At 40.8% G+C, this 13,567-nt stretch overlaps 1 protein-coding gene across 1 annotated transcript in view; it reads right to left on the minus strand.

Moving 5' to 3' along the window:
* Positions 1–2,092: 2,092 nt before the first annotated feature.
* Positions 2,093–13,567, minus strand: part of THADA (THADA armadillo repeat containing) — a 519,919-nt gene continuing 508,444 nt past the window's right edge. Inside the window, exons 37-38 of the mRNA XM_063443899.1 lie at positions 3,996–4,159; positions 2,093–2,493 (exon numbers count right to left, since the gene is read on the minus strand). Coding sequence (XP_063299969.1) covers positions 2,170–2,493; positions 3,996–4,159 — 488 coding nt within the window. The 3' untranslated portion in view covers positions 2,093–2,169. The remainder of the gene's footprint in view (positions 2,494–3,995; positions 4,160–13,567) is intronic.

Raw genomic sequence — 13,567 nt, forward strand, 5'->3', positions numbered from 1 at the left:
AGGAAAACCACGAGAGGACAGAGTCACAGAGACCAAGCGATTGAAGAGTTTTAAGAAGGAGAGCATGATCAACGGTGTCAAAGGCCGCTGAGAGGTCACGAAGAATTAGTATGGAGTAGTGGCCTTTGGATTTAGCTGCGATTAGGTCGTTAGTAACTTTGATAAGGGCAGTCTCTGTAGAGTGGAGAGGGTGGAAGCCAGATTGAAGGGGGTCAAGGATAGAGTTGGAATTGAGGAAATGAGACACACGGGTAAAGACAAGTCTTTCCAGAAGCTTTGAGGAAAAAGGGAGCAGGGATATGGGACGGTCGTTAGAGGGGGTGGACGGGTCGAGGGATGTTTTTTTTAGTATAGGTACTACAGTGGCATGTTTAAGGTTAGCAGGGACGATGCCAGAAGAGAGAGAGCAGTTGAAGATGTGTGTTAAAGAAGGCACGAGACAAGTGGAGAGAGATCTAATAAGGTGAGATGGGACAGGATCGAGTGGGCAAGTGGCTGGGCGAGAGGAGCAAAGAAGAGCAGCCACCTCTTGGTCAGTAGCTGGGGAGAATGTCTGAAGGTTGTGTGGTTGAGAAACAGAATGGCAAGCTGTTCAATCTTGTCAGTGAAGTAACATGCAAAGTTATCAGCAGTAAGGTTAGTTTGGGGGGTGGCCACAGCAGGGCGAAGAAGAGAATCAAAGGTGTTAGAGACGCCTGGGGTTGCGGGAACATGAACTAATGAGAGAGGAAAAGTAGGACTGTTTGGCAAGGGCTGCACTGTATGAACACAATATGAATCTATAATGGAGAAAGTCTAGTTAAAAAAGTATTAATTGTGATTATTTTGACTCTTTGTATTTAAAGGAGCACTATAGGGTCAGGAACACAAACATGTATTACTAAACCCTATAGGGTTAAAACCAACATCTAGCCACCCTGGGCCCCTCATGCCTCCCTAAATATAGTAAAATCTTACTTGTGATTAAGTCTGGAGCTGCTTATTTTGTCACTGTTTCCTTTAGACCTGCCCAATGCCTGCTGACATCATCAGAAGTGGAAGCCTGAGCCAATCACAGTGCTTCCCCATAGGATTGGCTGAGACTGACAAAGAGGCAGATCAGGGGCAGAGCCAGCATGATTCAAACACAGCATCTCTTCATAGCGATGAATTGAATCAATGAATCTCTATGAGGAAAGTTCAGTGTCTGCATGCCGAGGGAGGAGACACTGAATGTTTGGATGCATTTTAAGCAGCCATGACCCAGGAAGGGTCTCTAACTGCTATCTGTGGAGTGGCCAGTGAAGTTATCACTAGGCTGTAATGTAAACACTGCATTTTCTCTGAAAAGACAGTGTTTACAGCAAAAAGCCTGAAGGTAATGATTCTACTCTCCAGATCCAGAACAAATTCAATAAGCTGTAGTTGTTCTGGTGACTATAGTGTCCCTTTAAAAAAAAATGTAAATATCGTGATAATTGTGCAAGAAAAACAAATGTTCTGCTAAAATATCTGGCATTTGGTACCAGTTTGGATTCCCAGAGCTTGTATTATTATACGCATGCTGGTTAGTTCTTAATTGCCGTTTCCTGTGGGCTAAGATCCGAGGTTCATGGGGCTTCTGAGACTTGATGGAATTCCTTACACGGCCGTGCCACAAGACACTGGATACGTTTAAATAGGATAAGAGGCTTTCACTGGGTGCAAGGTTATTCTAGAATCAACTGTGTGCATGAGCAGATATTTGAGTAAAAGGGAGCTGAGGCCGTGGTAGAATTTGGTAGTTTATAGATACCTATGGAATGATTAATAAACCATTGTGGAAATTCAGTAAGTCACTAGTGAAAATATGGAACAATGAAAAATAGGAGAAAAATCTTTTTTACGGTAACAGCTCTGAGATTAAGATAATAGAAATGTTAATTCTGTTTGGGAGTTTGCTTCCCACTTTGTGTTGCTGGGCATACTTTGCTATCAAGTTCATATCTACATACCCAATTCTTCACCCTCCTTACTATGTGGATAATATAAATATTATGAAACACAGCACCAGTAAATAAGCCTTCACAGTGAAGATGAGAATACATTAAATCTAAAATTGTATTGCTTTTAATGATGTTAAAAATGTTGATGAAAAGTTATAATAAAACTGTTCAGATCTTATAACATTGAAATAAACAAAATTGTTTTCTAAATCATGTGTTTGTTCATTTTTGTTTGAAGTAAAGTTAGTATTTCAAAGCATTTGCAAGTCCTTTCTCTCTGGATGAGCAGTCTGTTGTATTCAGCCATTTTCAGAAACTCTGGAGTAGTTGGCAATTCTTTAAGAAACCTCTGGATCCTTTCTGAACGCTTGGAGACAGCTCTGGATATGTGGCAAAGTTCTGGATCAGATGGTGGAAGGGCAGAAGATTCTGAGATCAGCTTGTGAAGATGTATAGAAAGAAGCCGAATGTTTATCAGCTTTTCAGCCCAAAAGTTTGCTTCCCCTTTCTCAAACAATTCGTCTTCCTCCTTGGGAGAAACAACAGGTTAGTACGTGTAGGTTACAACACAATAAATGTGTAAATCAATGCAGGACTTACACTGGTCCAATCTAGGGGTTTGGTGGGAGATGGGTTGGTTCTTACAAACAACTTACTTTTCAAATTCATTATCCTATTTCTGAGTCAATGATTGCATGGTATGAGCAGATATAATATATCTGTGGGTCATTATGTGAATAAAATGTACTGTAAACTAACAATAATACATTACAACACACACTAACAGAAATTGCCTATGTCTATTTAACAAATAACGTGCTCCTTTCTTTTTAATCAAACTTGAATACATGCTTCCCAACATTTCAAACCACTGAAGAGGGAGACTTATGTTTGGGGTGAAGGTGCAGAGGTGGGCAGAAGGACTCTTCTAGAGCATATCAGGTGACCGCATTAACTACGGATGTCCATAATATTAAATGAAACCGCAGTTTATAGTAAGAGACAAGCACTTGTTTTGCACAATGCTTTTACATTGTTATGAGTTTTATAGCTGTGGAGCTCTGTGATACACTTCTATACAACAAATGTCTGATAAATTTGTATTGGTTTTATTGCCGGGGAGCAATGTGATTCCCTTCTACACATAAAAATTTCGAATCTTCTGGAAAAAAAAGTGGTCAGCAGATTTATGAGCGAGTGTAGCAACCAAACTACCAGGGCTGATAGGAATGGCAAGTCCTAATTAAACAGAAATGTCAACTTGCATGTCACCCACAGTGGACTAGAATTCCTTTAGGATTTAGCTCTCCAAGAGAAAGGAAAAGTTTTGTGAGAGTTACAGAGAACACTCCAGTCACCATAACATATATATCTAAGTACGTACCTTTTTTTTATGAATGCAGAGCTACTGACTGGCTTAGAGCGTCAAATGACCTCAATAGCCAATCAGCGGTGCCCTTGCCCGACAGCACTATATGCTTCCTCAAACTCTATTTCAGAAGCCGCATGCTGCCTGGGGGAACTGATCCGATGCAGAAAGCAGCCTTTGGGGTTTAAACCCTTAACATAAGAATGCACCTGGGGCCTCCTGGCACCATAACAACTTAATTTAGATTTTAATTTAGTGTTTTTTCTCATCCAGTAAAAAAGAATTCTAGAGAAATGATTACTATGGAAAAGTTTCCTGTCTAGCCAGACGTTTGGTTAATGCACCCTAATCCTGGCAGCTTTTAAAACATTTCTTATTTCCTTTGCCATCGTTTGATTTCATTTTGTAACTGCAAAGCTCTTTGAAAGCCATCCATAGGAGGACTATGTAAATAAATCATTATTCAACTCTTAATTAGTCCACTATCTTATGGAACTCCTTCTGGATCTCAGACATCTTTTAAAATTTAGCATATTTTCAATATTGCCTAATTCTCCAACGGCCACTTGTTTATTTAATGCTTGTTTCACATGTGGTTGTTTTGCATGCTCTCCGATGTTAGACAGGTCTTTGTTTGACTGCAATTTGTGGTCAGCAATTACCAATTTCATGGTCTCCAGATCACTTAGGTCATCTTCTCCCAACAACCACTCCATCAGAAAGATGATGCCAGCCGTAACCTGGTCCCACCGCTGAATCAATTCACACAGGACACCAAATGCCAGGTCCAAAGCTTTAGGGGGAGTGACAGCAGAAAATGGAGAGACTGTAAGAGAGATAGAAAACCGTTTTATAAACATAAATTGCAATGCTCAGTACATCAACATCTTAACAGTAAGTGTTTTTCTATGTAATATCAAAGGAGAGAGCAGTGTGTTAGCATACAAATAATATACGTGCATTAGCTCCCACCGCATATCCTCACGTTCGGTAGAGGCAGAGTGTGATCTATAATTCAACCTGCACTTACGAGTCAATAGAAAATTTGACAAATTCTACGTATATTTTTGAAGCAGTGAGTAGATGTCTAGAGTGTTGATTCTGTCTTCGCCATTAGTAATCAGCAGAACTTTTTAAGTGATCTACCTACCACACACTGGTTCGTTTTTTTTCTTTTACTGCATACCGCTAGGTTTTCTCTATTTTTTTTTTTAATTATTTTATAGATTCCTTTTAACACATATTGGAATATTTCCAAATTTTTCCAGGTTGTATTGTATTTATATTTATACGTGTGTTTATCTCACTTTCTTTTCTCTGAACCCTTTAACCCCTTAAGGACCAAACTTCTGGAATAAAAGGGAATCATGACATGTCACACATGTCGTGTGTCCTTAAGGGGTTAAGCATATTCATTTTAATGGACATTCCAAGGACCATAACCACTTCAGATTGTTGCACTAGTTGTCCTGCTAAAAGGATATGGATGCAACTTTTTTAAACAAACATGAGCAGATCAATTTGTGTCCCTGAACTCCTTACAATATGTAGGAATGCAAAGTACTGATACCAATTAAAAAACAGAAATAACTAAACTAACCTCTGAAGCATATATGTGTGTGTGTGTATGTATATACACACACACACTTTAGAGATTAGTTACGTTTATTTGTTTTCATCCAGATGTGCTTTTAGTCTTCAAATATATCTGTGACCAGGAACAAACAAGAAGGTAAATTATGTGATTTCCATCTGGGTTTGAAGACTCTGCAATTTGAGCAATAAAAGGATAAAAATATAGTAACATAAAAACATAGAATGTGACGGCAGATAAGAACAGTGGCGTACATACCGGGGTCGCGGCCGCGACCGGGCCCGGCCCACCAGGGGGCCCGGCCGCCCTGTGACCCAGTTATGTACCCAGGGCCAGCCTGTTCTGCTGGGGGGCCCAGGACCCAGCCACCGCGGTCGCACGGGTCGCAGCCCTGCGACCAGGTGCCTGCCGCCATGTGTTGCGGCCCCAGCCCGCGCAGAGTAAGCGTGGGGGGGGGCCCACGGATCAGTTTTCGCACCGGGGCCCCATGGGTTGTGTGTACGCCACTGGATAAGAACAATTCGGCCCATCTAGTCTGCCCAATATTTCGCAATACTTTCATTAGTCCCTGGCCTTATCTCATAGTTAGGATAGCCTTATGCCTACCCCATGCATGCTTAAACTCCTTCACTGTGTTAACCTCTACCACTTCCGCTAGAAGGCTATCCCATGCATCCAGTAGACGTTCATTTCCAGTTGCTCATAGAGACTTCTGAAAACAAGCTACAGCTAATTGCTATGGGTTTCTATTGCTCATTTTATTTATAAAGCATATTCCGCGGCTCCATACAGCAGGTATTGATCTAGTTGGGATAGCTGTGTGTACGAAATGTAATGTAGCTGGGCCATTTTGTTAGATTTGTCAACCTGAGATGATATAGCCCTGCATTAAAAAAGAAATAAAACCATAAATGTAGCAATATATATATGTCGTCTTTTAAACAGACAATGCCGGTTTCACAGTACAGTTTGGGGGAGACATTGCACTGCTCCAGATATGTTGTGCCTTATTCCTGCAGCCGTGGCAGTATAACATAGGGTTGCAGTCCTTTTCCTGGATCTTGCTCCCTATATAGAAATGCTGTGTTTAGTTTAGCGATAATTAATGCCGTTCTTTGTGAGTGTTTACCTCATCTTCTGGCTTGTGCTCTCTTACTGTGTTTACCTCATCTCAGTCATGCCTTCATCTCGTTCTTATGGGAAATTAATTTAACTTTTACTGGAAGCCAGTAGCCAAAGTACATAGAGGAAGTCATCGTACTGTGTTAACTATCTGAACGGCAGAAAGCTAAGTAACCAACACACACATGTTTAACACTTTGGAGCCTATAAAAAAAAAATGCCAGAAACCACATGTTCAATTAAAAGCATCCACTTCACTGATATCAGTTGTAAAGCAAAATACTTGTTCTGTCCATTTTCTACTCTCTGCTTGTGCCAAATTCGTGGTCTCTGTCCCTTTGTAACAGCATTGTTCTTTGTGTCTCTTTGTGTATTCTTGCCAATGTGTGCTGTTTCCTTTGACCTTGTGACTGGCTTGCAGCATCCACTGCTTTGTGTGACATTTGCATCTCACGTTCTTGCAGATTTAGTCTGTCTTGTAGCTCCTGTTCCCATGTGTCATTTCCTTGTCTGTGTTGTGGCTATTTTTCCTGTGTGTCAATTCTTGGGTACCTTTTTGTTTACACCTATGTCACTCTTGTGTCCCACTTTCCGTATGTGTCTTTGCCTGTGCCCATCTTTTCGCTGTTTCGGCTGCGATCCCATTGCTTTGTGGCTTTTTAGTACCAGGCCTTAGTGTTTCTTTGTGACTTTCCTTTGCCCGTACTGCTTTTGTGAATCCGGTGCCCACACACCATCCACCACAAAGATTACTTTTTGATAATTGTACGTAGTGTGGCTCTATTTTGTATGCAATGCATCATTTTCACAGTGTATCTCCTGTACCAGCTTGTCCGTTTTCACTTGCCTCCTATTGTTATAGTGCATTGTCTTATCTACTTCTTATGGTCCTCCATTCATATGAGTTTTTATAGCTGCCTGTGGACCTGTCTTTTCTAGTTTTATTGTGCATTTGTTGAGAGCCATATCCAACATACCCAGCATGTTCCTATCAAGGCCATAATTCCCAATTTCCTCCCATAGCTATGTATCACCAAGAGCTGCATCTTTCCTTCAAGCTGTATCACCCCCCCCCCCCCCTCCCCAATTCAAATTCTGTTTCTCCACCACATGGAGGAAAGCTCACACATTTTTTTTAACAGAACATAGAGAAAGCTGGGAGTTCTGATGCTTGGCCACTCAGCTGAGGATAATGCAGTGAATATTTCATAATTTGTTATGAAACACGATAAGATGAAAGGGGACCTTATAAAGGATAGTGAGGCCTGTCTTGATCACAACAGTGGTACTATGACAAAAATAATGGGAGTGGTGGCAGCATTCACATTTTGGACTGTAACACGATAGTGCAATACAGTCTGTATTAGTCCACAACAAATTGTGGAGAAAGTCTGGTTTAAAACATCAAATTTGCATATATTGGTATACCTGGACAAGTCTTTAAATGTGAAGGGAGATTCCAAAATGGTGGTTCCCTTTATGGTTTGATTATTTCCTGGAATTTCAACAAATTGCTAATTCCGGACACATTAACCATAGTACAAAAAAAAAAAAAAAGGCAGCAACCCAGACAACCAGTTGCCGAGCCTAGAACCTGGATGGAGAGCATGGCGTTTCCAGTTATGTTAAACCAGCTGTGCTACGTAAATGTGGATATGGCAGTACCTCCATTGGCAACAGAGTAAAGCGTAAGATACCTTAATGAAGGAGATGTGTGAGACAAGATCTAGTGATATTGCCAACAGTGGGAGAGGAATGCGATTTAAAGGTGAGGCAAGAAACAGAGAATTTGCTTTAAAAATGAAAGTGGCTTGTCACTGGATTCCTGCAAATTGGAGAGGGGGGTGGGGGGGACTGCATTTCTTGGAAATTTGTAAAATAGGAAACATATTGTTCAGATCAGATGACAGTATGGGCTGGGTACTGTACGCAGTCTATGTATAGCGTGCTGGGGTTAAGAACCATTCAGTTACCGCCTCAAAAAGGCAATGAGCATGTTTTCAAAACTGCAGTACATTTAACCCCGAGGTGGGTAGGAGTGTACCTTTCGGGCATCTATCGTTCACCTTCTTCTGCTTAACACCGCACAGCTCTCCCACTTGGCACCTCAAGGGTTAAATCATTAACCAGGTCACTGCCAAAAGATAACTGTCCAGACAGCAGACATGGTCATCAGCTTCTCTGTTTGTGCTCTTGGTGTTCTGCATTCTGTCAGCAGATAACTACACGATGGGATTTGGTGGAACAGTTGTATTATAGCATGCAGAATTAATGTTTGTGTGTTATGTTTATTAGTGAGTAGTGACGTGGGGCACTGAAGTATTTACTCGTTGAATACAAAGTACATCCCTAATGACTGTGTGACTGCTTTGTTTGTAAAACTGAGTCCTGGTTTGGTATTAGTAATGAGATTTCGAGTTGTGAAACGAGCCAGTCTGTGTGTGGCGATTCTCGCTTGGATCCATATTTAGCAAGGACAGCGTGCAGGAATTAGTCTGAAGTAATGCAGAGACATTTATATTTTACATCTTGTGTAAAGACACTTCACAGATATTGAAACTTGTCTTATAGCCTTCTGCTCGGGTTTTGTCATTGCTCTAACTAGAGTTCTATGTTAAACTGTTGCAAACATTCCAAAGAGTGAATTGATAATTGGTTTATCAGATATTTACGAGCGCTAAACTCTCACCATTCGTTACACCCTACATCATTAAACGTTAAAGAGGAAGTGCAGACTTGAAATGTAAACCGTCGATAAATGTATACGCAAATGTTTTTAAAAAAAATTTATATTGAAAACACAGTAGCAATTAAATGATACACAAGCCCCATGACAATGAAGAATAGAACAAGGGGCCACAAGAGTGGACGTTATTCAAAAATGTGTATTAAAGGGACTCTCCAGTGCCAGGAGAACATATCTGTTTTCCTGGCACTGAGGACCCTGCAATGCACCTCTCCCTCCCACCCCCCATCCCATGTTGCTAAAGGGGTAAAAACTCCTTCAGTGACTGCTGAACGCAGCACCGAATCCAGCTGGGTCAGGCTCTGCCCACGCTCCTCCCCCGTGTGGGGGAGACCTAATGCGCCTGCACGGCAATAGCTGAGCCTGCGCATTAGACCTCCCCATAGAAAAACATTACTCAATGCTTTCCTATGGGGATTCCAGCGACGCTGAAGGTCCTCATGCATAGTGTGAGTATGTCCAGCGTCGTTTAAAACACTTTTTGTGTTCTAAGAACACGTAAATCCCTCTAGTGGCTATCTGATAGACAGCCACTAGAAGAGGACATAACCTTGTAAGGTAATTATTGCAGTTTATAAAAACTGCAATAATTACACTTGCAGGGTTAAGTGTGGTGGGAGTTGGCACCCAGACCACTCCAATGGGCAGAAGTGGTCTGGGTGCCTCGAGTGTCCCTTTAAGCAAAGACAGAAAATGTAAAACAGGGCAATAATTTCTAATGAAATAAAGAGAAAATTTCAAAAGATGAAAAAATGGTATGGTCATTATTGATTAGTATAGTAATGAATAAAATCATTCAATTCAAGAGAGCAAATGAAAAATAGGAAAATAGAGATGTACAGTGACCAGAGGCCGTGCATATGTGTAAGATTAGTTTATGGCATGTGATGTAAGTTCTAGAGTTGGGTATGGGCAATTGGGCAAAGCTGTCCAGGATTTAGGGGCAATGTTAACTCCAAGAGTCACACCAAGTTCACGGAATGTGTCGATAAAAGCCACGTAACTCCACAACCCTGAAATCACTTAGAGTATGATGGATGTGTGTGCTGCAGCCAAGTGTGTGTGTGTGTGTGTGTGTGCGCGTGTGGGGGGGGGGGGGGGGGGGGGGGGGGGGGGTGAAGGGGAGGCGGGGCAAATACCACCTTGCCAGAAATTTGAGGAGTTTTTTTCTCAGGGTGCACACAGTCACCTGGAGCTGTTATCAAATATAATGCTCCATTCCTCCAGGTCCAAGGACTCACAAACTCTGTATCATTTAAAGGGACACTATAGTCACCAAAACAACTTTAGCTTAACCCCTTAAGGACACATGACGGAAATATTCCATCACGATTCCCTTTTATTCCAGAAGTTGTGTCCTTAAGGGGTTAATGAAGCAGTTTTGGTGTATAGATCATGTCCCCGCAGTCTCACTGCTCAATTATCTGCCATTTAGGAGTTAAATCAGTTTGTTTATGAACCCTAGTCACACCTCCCTGAATGTGACTTGCACAGCATTCCTAAGCACTTCCTGTAAAGAGTCATCTAAAGTTTATCCTTCCTTTCTTGCAAGTTCTGTTTAATTTAGATTTTTCTATCCCCTGCTATGGTATTAGCTTCCTAGACCCTGCAAGAGCCTCCTGTATGTGATTAAAGTTCAATACAGAGAAAGAGATACAATTGTTTAAGGTAAATTACATCTGACTGAAAGTGAAACCAGTTTTTTTCATGCAGGCTGCGTCAATCATAGCCTGGGGAGGTGTGGCTAGGGCTGCATAAACAGAAACAAAGTGATTTAACTCCTAAATGGCAGTGAATTGAGCAGTGAAACCTGAGAAGCATGATCTATACACTAAAACTGCTACATTAAGCTAAAGTTGTTCCTTTAAGCATATTAAATTAAATTACAATAAATTCATAAAGAAAAAAAAAACCTGTGCTTAAAATATGTTATTTTATTTGGTAAGCGTTTCCAGAAATTGTGTAGAGGGTGTCGCAAAGTCTTTATGAAATGTAACTCAGTCTAGTGTGTAGTTGAACAAATATGACTTTCACTTTCTATGCAAAACTATGGAACTAACATTATGTAAACACTGCTCAATGCCACGTTTACACATTTATCGAAGAATGCAGAATCCTAATATCATTTGCAATATATGTGAATGTTGGGACTGTTACAACAGCAACACCACAAAATGTGTGCATTTTTACAAAATCAGTAATGTCACAATAAAAGTGGATATGTATCACAGATAAACACTTTTATTCAACTGATAACTTTGAAAGAGAAAAAAACCCAATGTAACGTTGCTCCAGAGGTGCAATTAACTCATGGGAGCCAATATTTGATTGAGGAAGACATGATCTGCATGGGTTGGATCTTGGCAGGAGCTTTGCTAGGGTCAGAAAAACACCTGGGATGTGAACCCAAAAATAATCTGGGGACCCCTGGCCACACAGGCAGGCACACGCTGGCAGGCACACACTGGCTCTGTACCCTGGTTGAAGGAAAGGGAGACAACCAGTCAATGTAGACTTGTGGCTGCAAGCCTTCTGTAGGTGGAGCAAACAGACAACAGACTGCCGCTCCATGCACTTTATTGGACTCCTGATAAAGTAGCCACTTAAATGAAATGATAAAATGTATACAGAGGAAAATAATAGCCATTTGTATGCACTTACGCAGAATTTAGAAAACAGCCATTTTGTTGGAAGCTATCTTTGTTTAGGACAAATAGTGGTTGAAATAAAATAGCAGGTGAAGTTGAACCACCAGTAAAATGTACCTTCCATGTCTACCTGACAGATGGCATTTGTCCAGGTCTTGTAATGTATATAATGAGATTCATATTATGCTGCTCCTTAACTGTTGCTTGGTAAATTGTGCCCATTGAACAAATCTTTTAAAAGTTCTAAGATGCCTGGATGCATAACTTGAATACCGCACGAATAATGAAATCCTGTAAAGTAATTGGCTGTGCTCGTTAACCTCTCTCTCTACATAGCTAAGCCATTCAAACTCTCGGCATTATACGGCTCATCTTACTTTAATTAAAGTAACTTGTAAGTTAGTACTCTCAGCAGGGGAAATTATCGGAGTCTTATTGACCGTTTGCATATCTGAAATACTTTCCAAGCCCCGACTGTCACTCGAAAAACTGAAACAAATGGGTACAGTTATTAAAAAAAAAAAGAAAAGAAAAGGACCACAACAAAACGTTGTAGCATTCAACATCTGTAATAAGCTTAGTGCTTCAGGAAACGCAGTGTGTACTCCAAGTCATACAGAATGCCATGTAGATATACACTCCTGCCTACAACACTCTCAAAGGACCGGCAATTTCATTTAATGATTAAAAGTACAAAGAAGCACTGTTCATTAGCTACAGGCCCTTTCAGACAGTTTCTGTTAAATAAATCCAATGTTTTTCACAAGGAATTTAGAATGTATTAGATTTTCTTAAAGTCCCTAGCCAGTGTATGCACCCAAAGGATTAAATGTCATTAAATGACAATGTTTGTACCATTTATTTTACAATGCTAGCAACTTAAGTGTTTTTTTTCTTCTACAGGGCAAACATTGGGGCCTATTCACTAAGGCCAGGTGTAATCAAGATGTAAGAATTATAAACTTGGATTAAATTTAGATCCCCAACTTGGTCGGTTCCTCAGCAACTTAGACCCCGCTGAACACAATAAAAATGCGTTTCAAGACAGCCCCAAGCCAAAGATTACAGATCAGCTTTTTAAAAAGTGGCCACTTAACAATCCACAAACTGTGGGGTCAAGTATGACAGGTGCAGCCAAACAATGTACTGTATGTAGCGCACTATTACCCATTATATTTGGAAAAAATACAAAATAAAACATCCAGAACTAAGAGAAAAATTTAACCGTGTATTAATTATACATGATGTTGGAATATACGGGACGGAATATCCATCTTATATGGACGTTCTGGCACAACTAACTGAGCTTCTAAATGTGAACTTTTCTCACAAATTCTATTTATACAGCTTTAATGGATTGGGACGCTTGGTGGACAAGACATTTGTTGAACGAACATACCTTCCCGTGACCTGACTAATTTTGTAAATAGGCCATTACAGTCTCTACTTCTTTTCACTACAACATTCTGATTGAAATATTTCTGGCACCGACATCAGCATTTCACAATAACTAACAGACATGCTCAGAATCATTTTTGTGTAATAAATCAACCTGTGTTGGAACATGCAAAGCTTCCTGTACCCATCTCAGCTGTTCTCGATGGCTTCACATGTGGAATGCTTCATTTTTGCGGAGGGAGTTTTTAAATTCAAGGACGATGCAAATTTACTAGAAAAAACTTAATGTCCTGGAAGAACGGATCTACAGGCTGCCTGAGAAGAGGTGTTCTGATCGAGCTCCACATGGGACCACATCTAACTCGCTTTTTACAAACAAAATCTGCCAGCAAGTGTGACAAACACTGCCTCTTATTCCTATTACAATGGGGAACATTTGAAGAAACGCAATAACACTACAGAAAAGGGTTCCTGAGATATTGTGGATTTGTTAATTAGTGAAAAACTGCGTGGTTAATCTATGATGGCTGCCTCAGCTGAGAATTCTTCTTCCGAGGGGGTACCATCCTTGGACACGCTCGATGACAAAGGCGGGAGGAGGCCTACTTCCACATGTCGTCTGACTATGAGGCAGATACACCCGCTACCAAACGGGACATTGAGTCCTTGTTAAAGGATATCCGTCCCCTTTTCCAGGCTGACCTCTCGATTATAGGAGAAGAAACA

Source organism: Pelobates fuscus, chromosome 2, assembly GCF_036172605.1.
Source record: "Pelobates fuscus isolate aPelFus1 chromosome 2, aPelFus1.pri, whole genome shotgun sequence".
Lineage (NCBI taxonomy): Eukaryota > Metazoa > Chordata > Amphibia > Anura > Pelobatidae > Pelobates > Pelobates fuscus.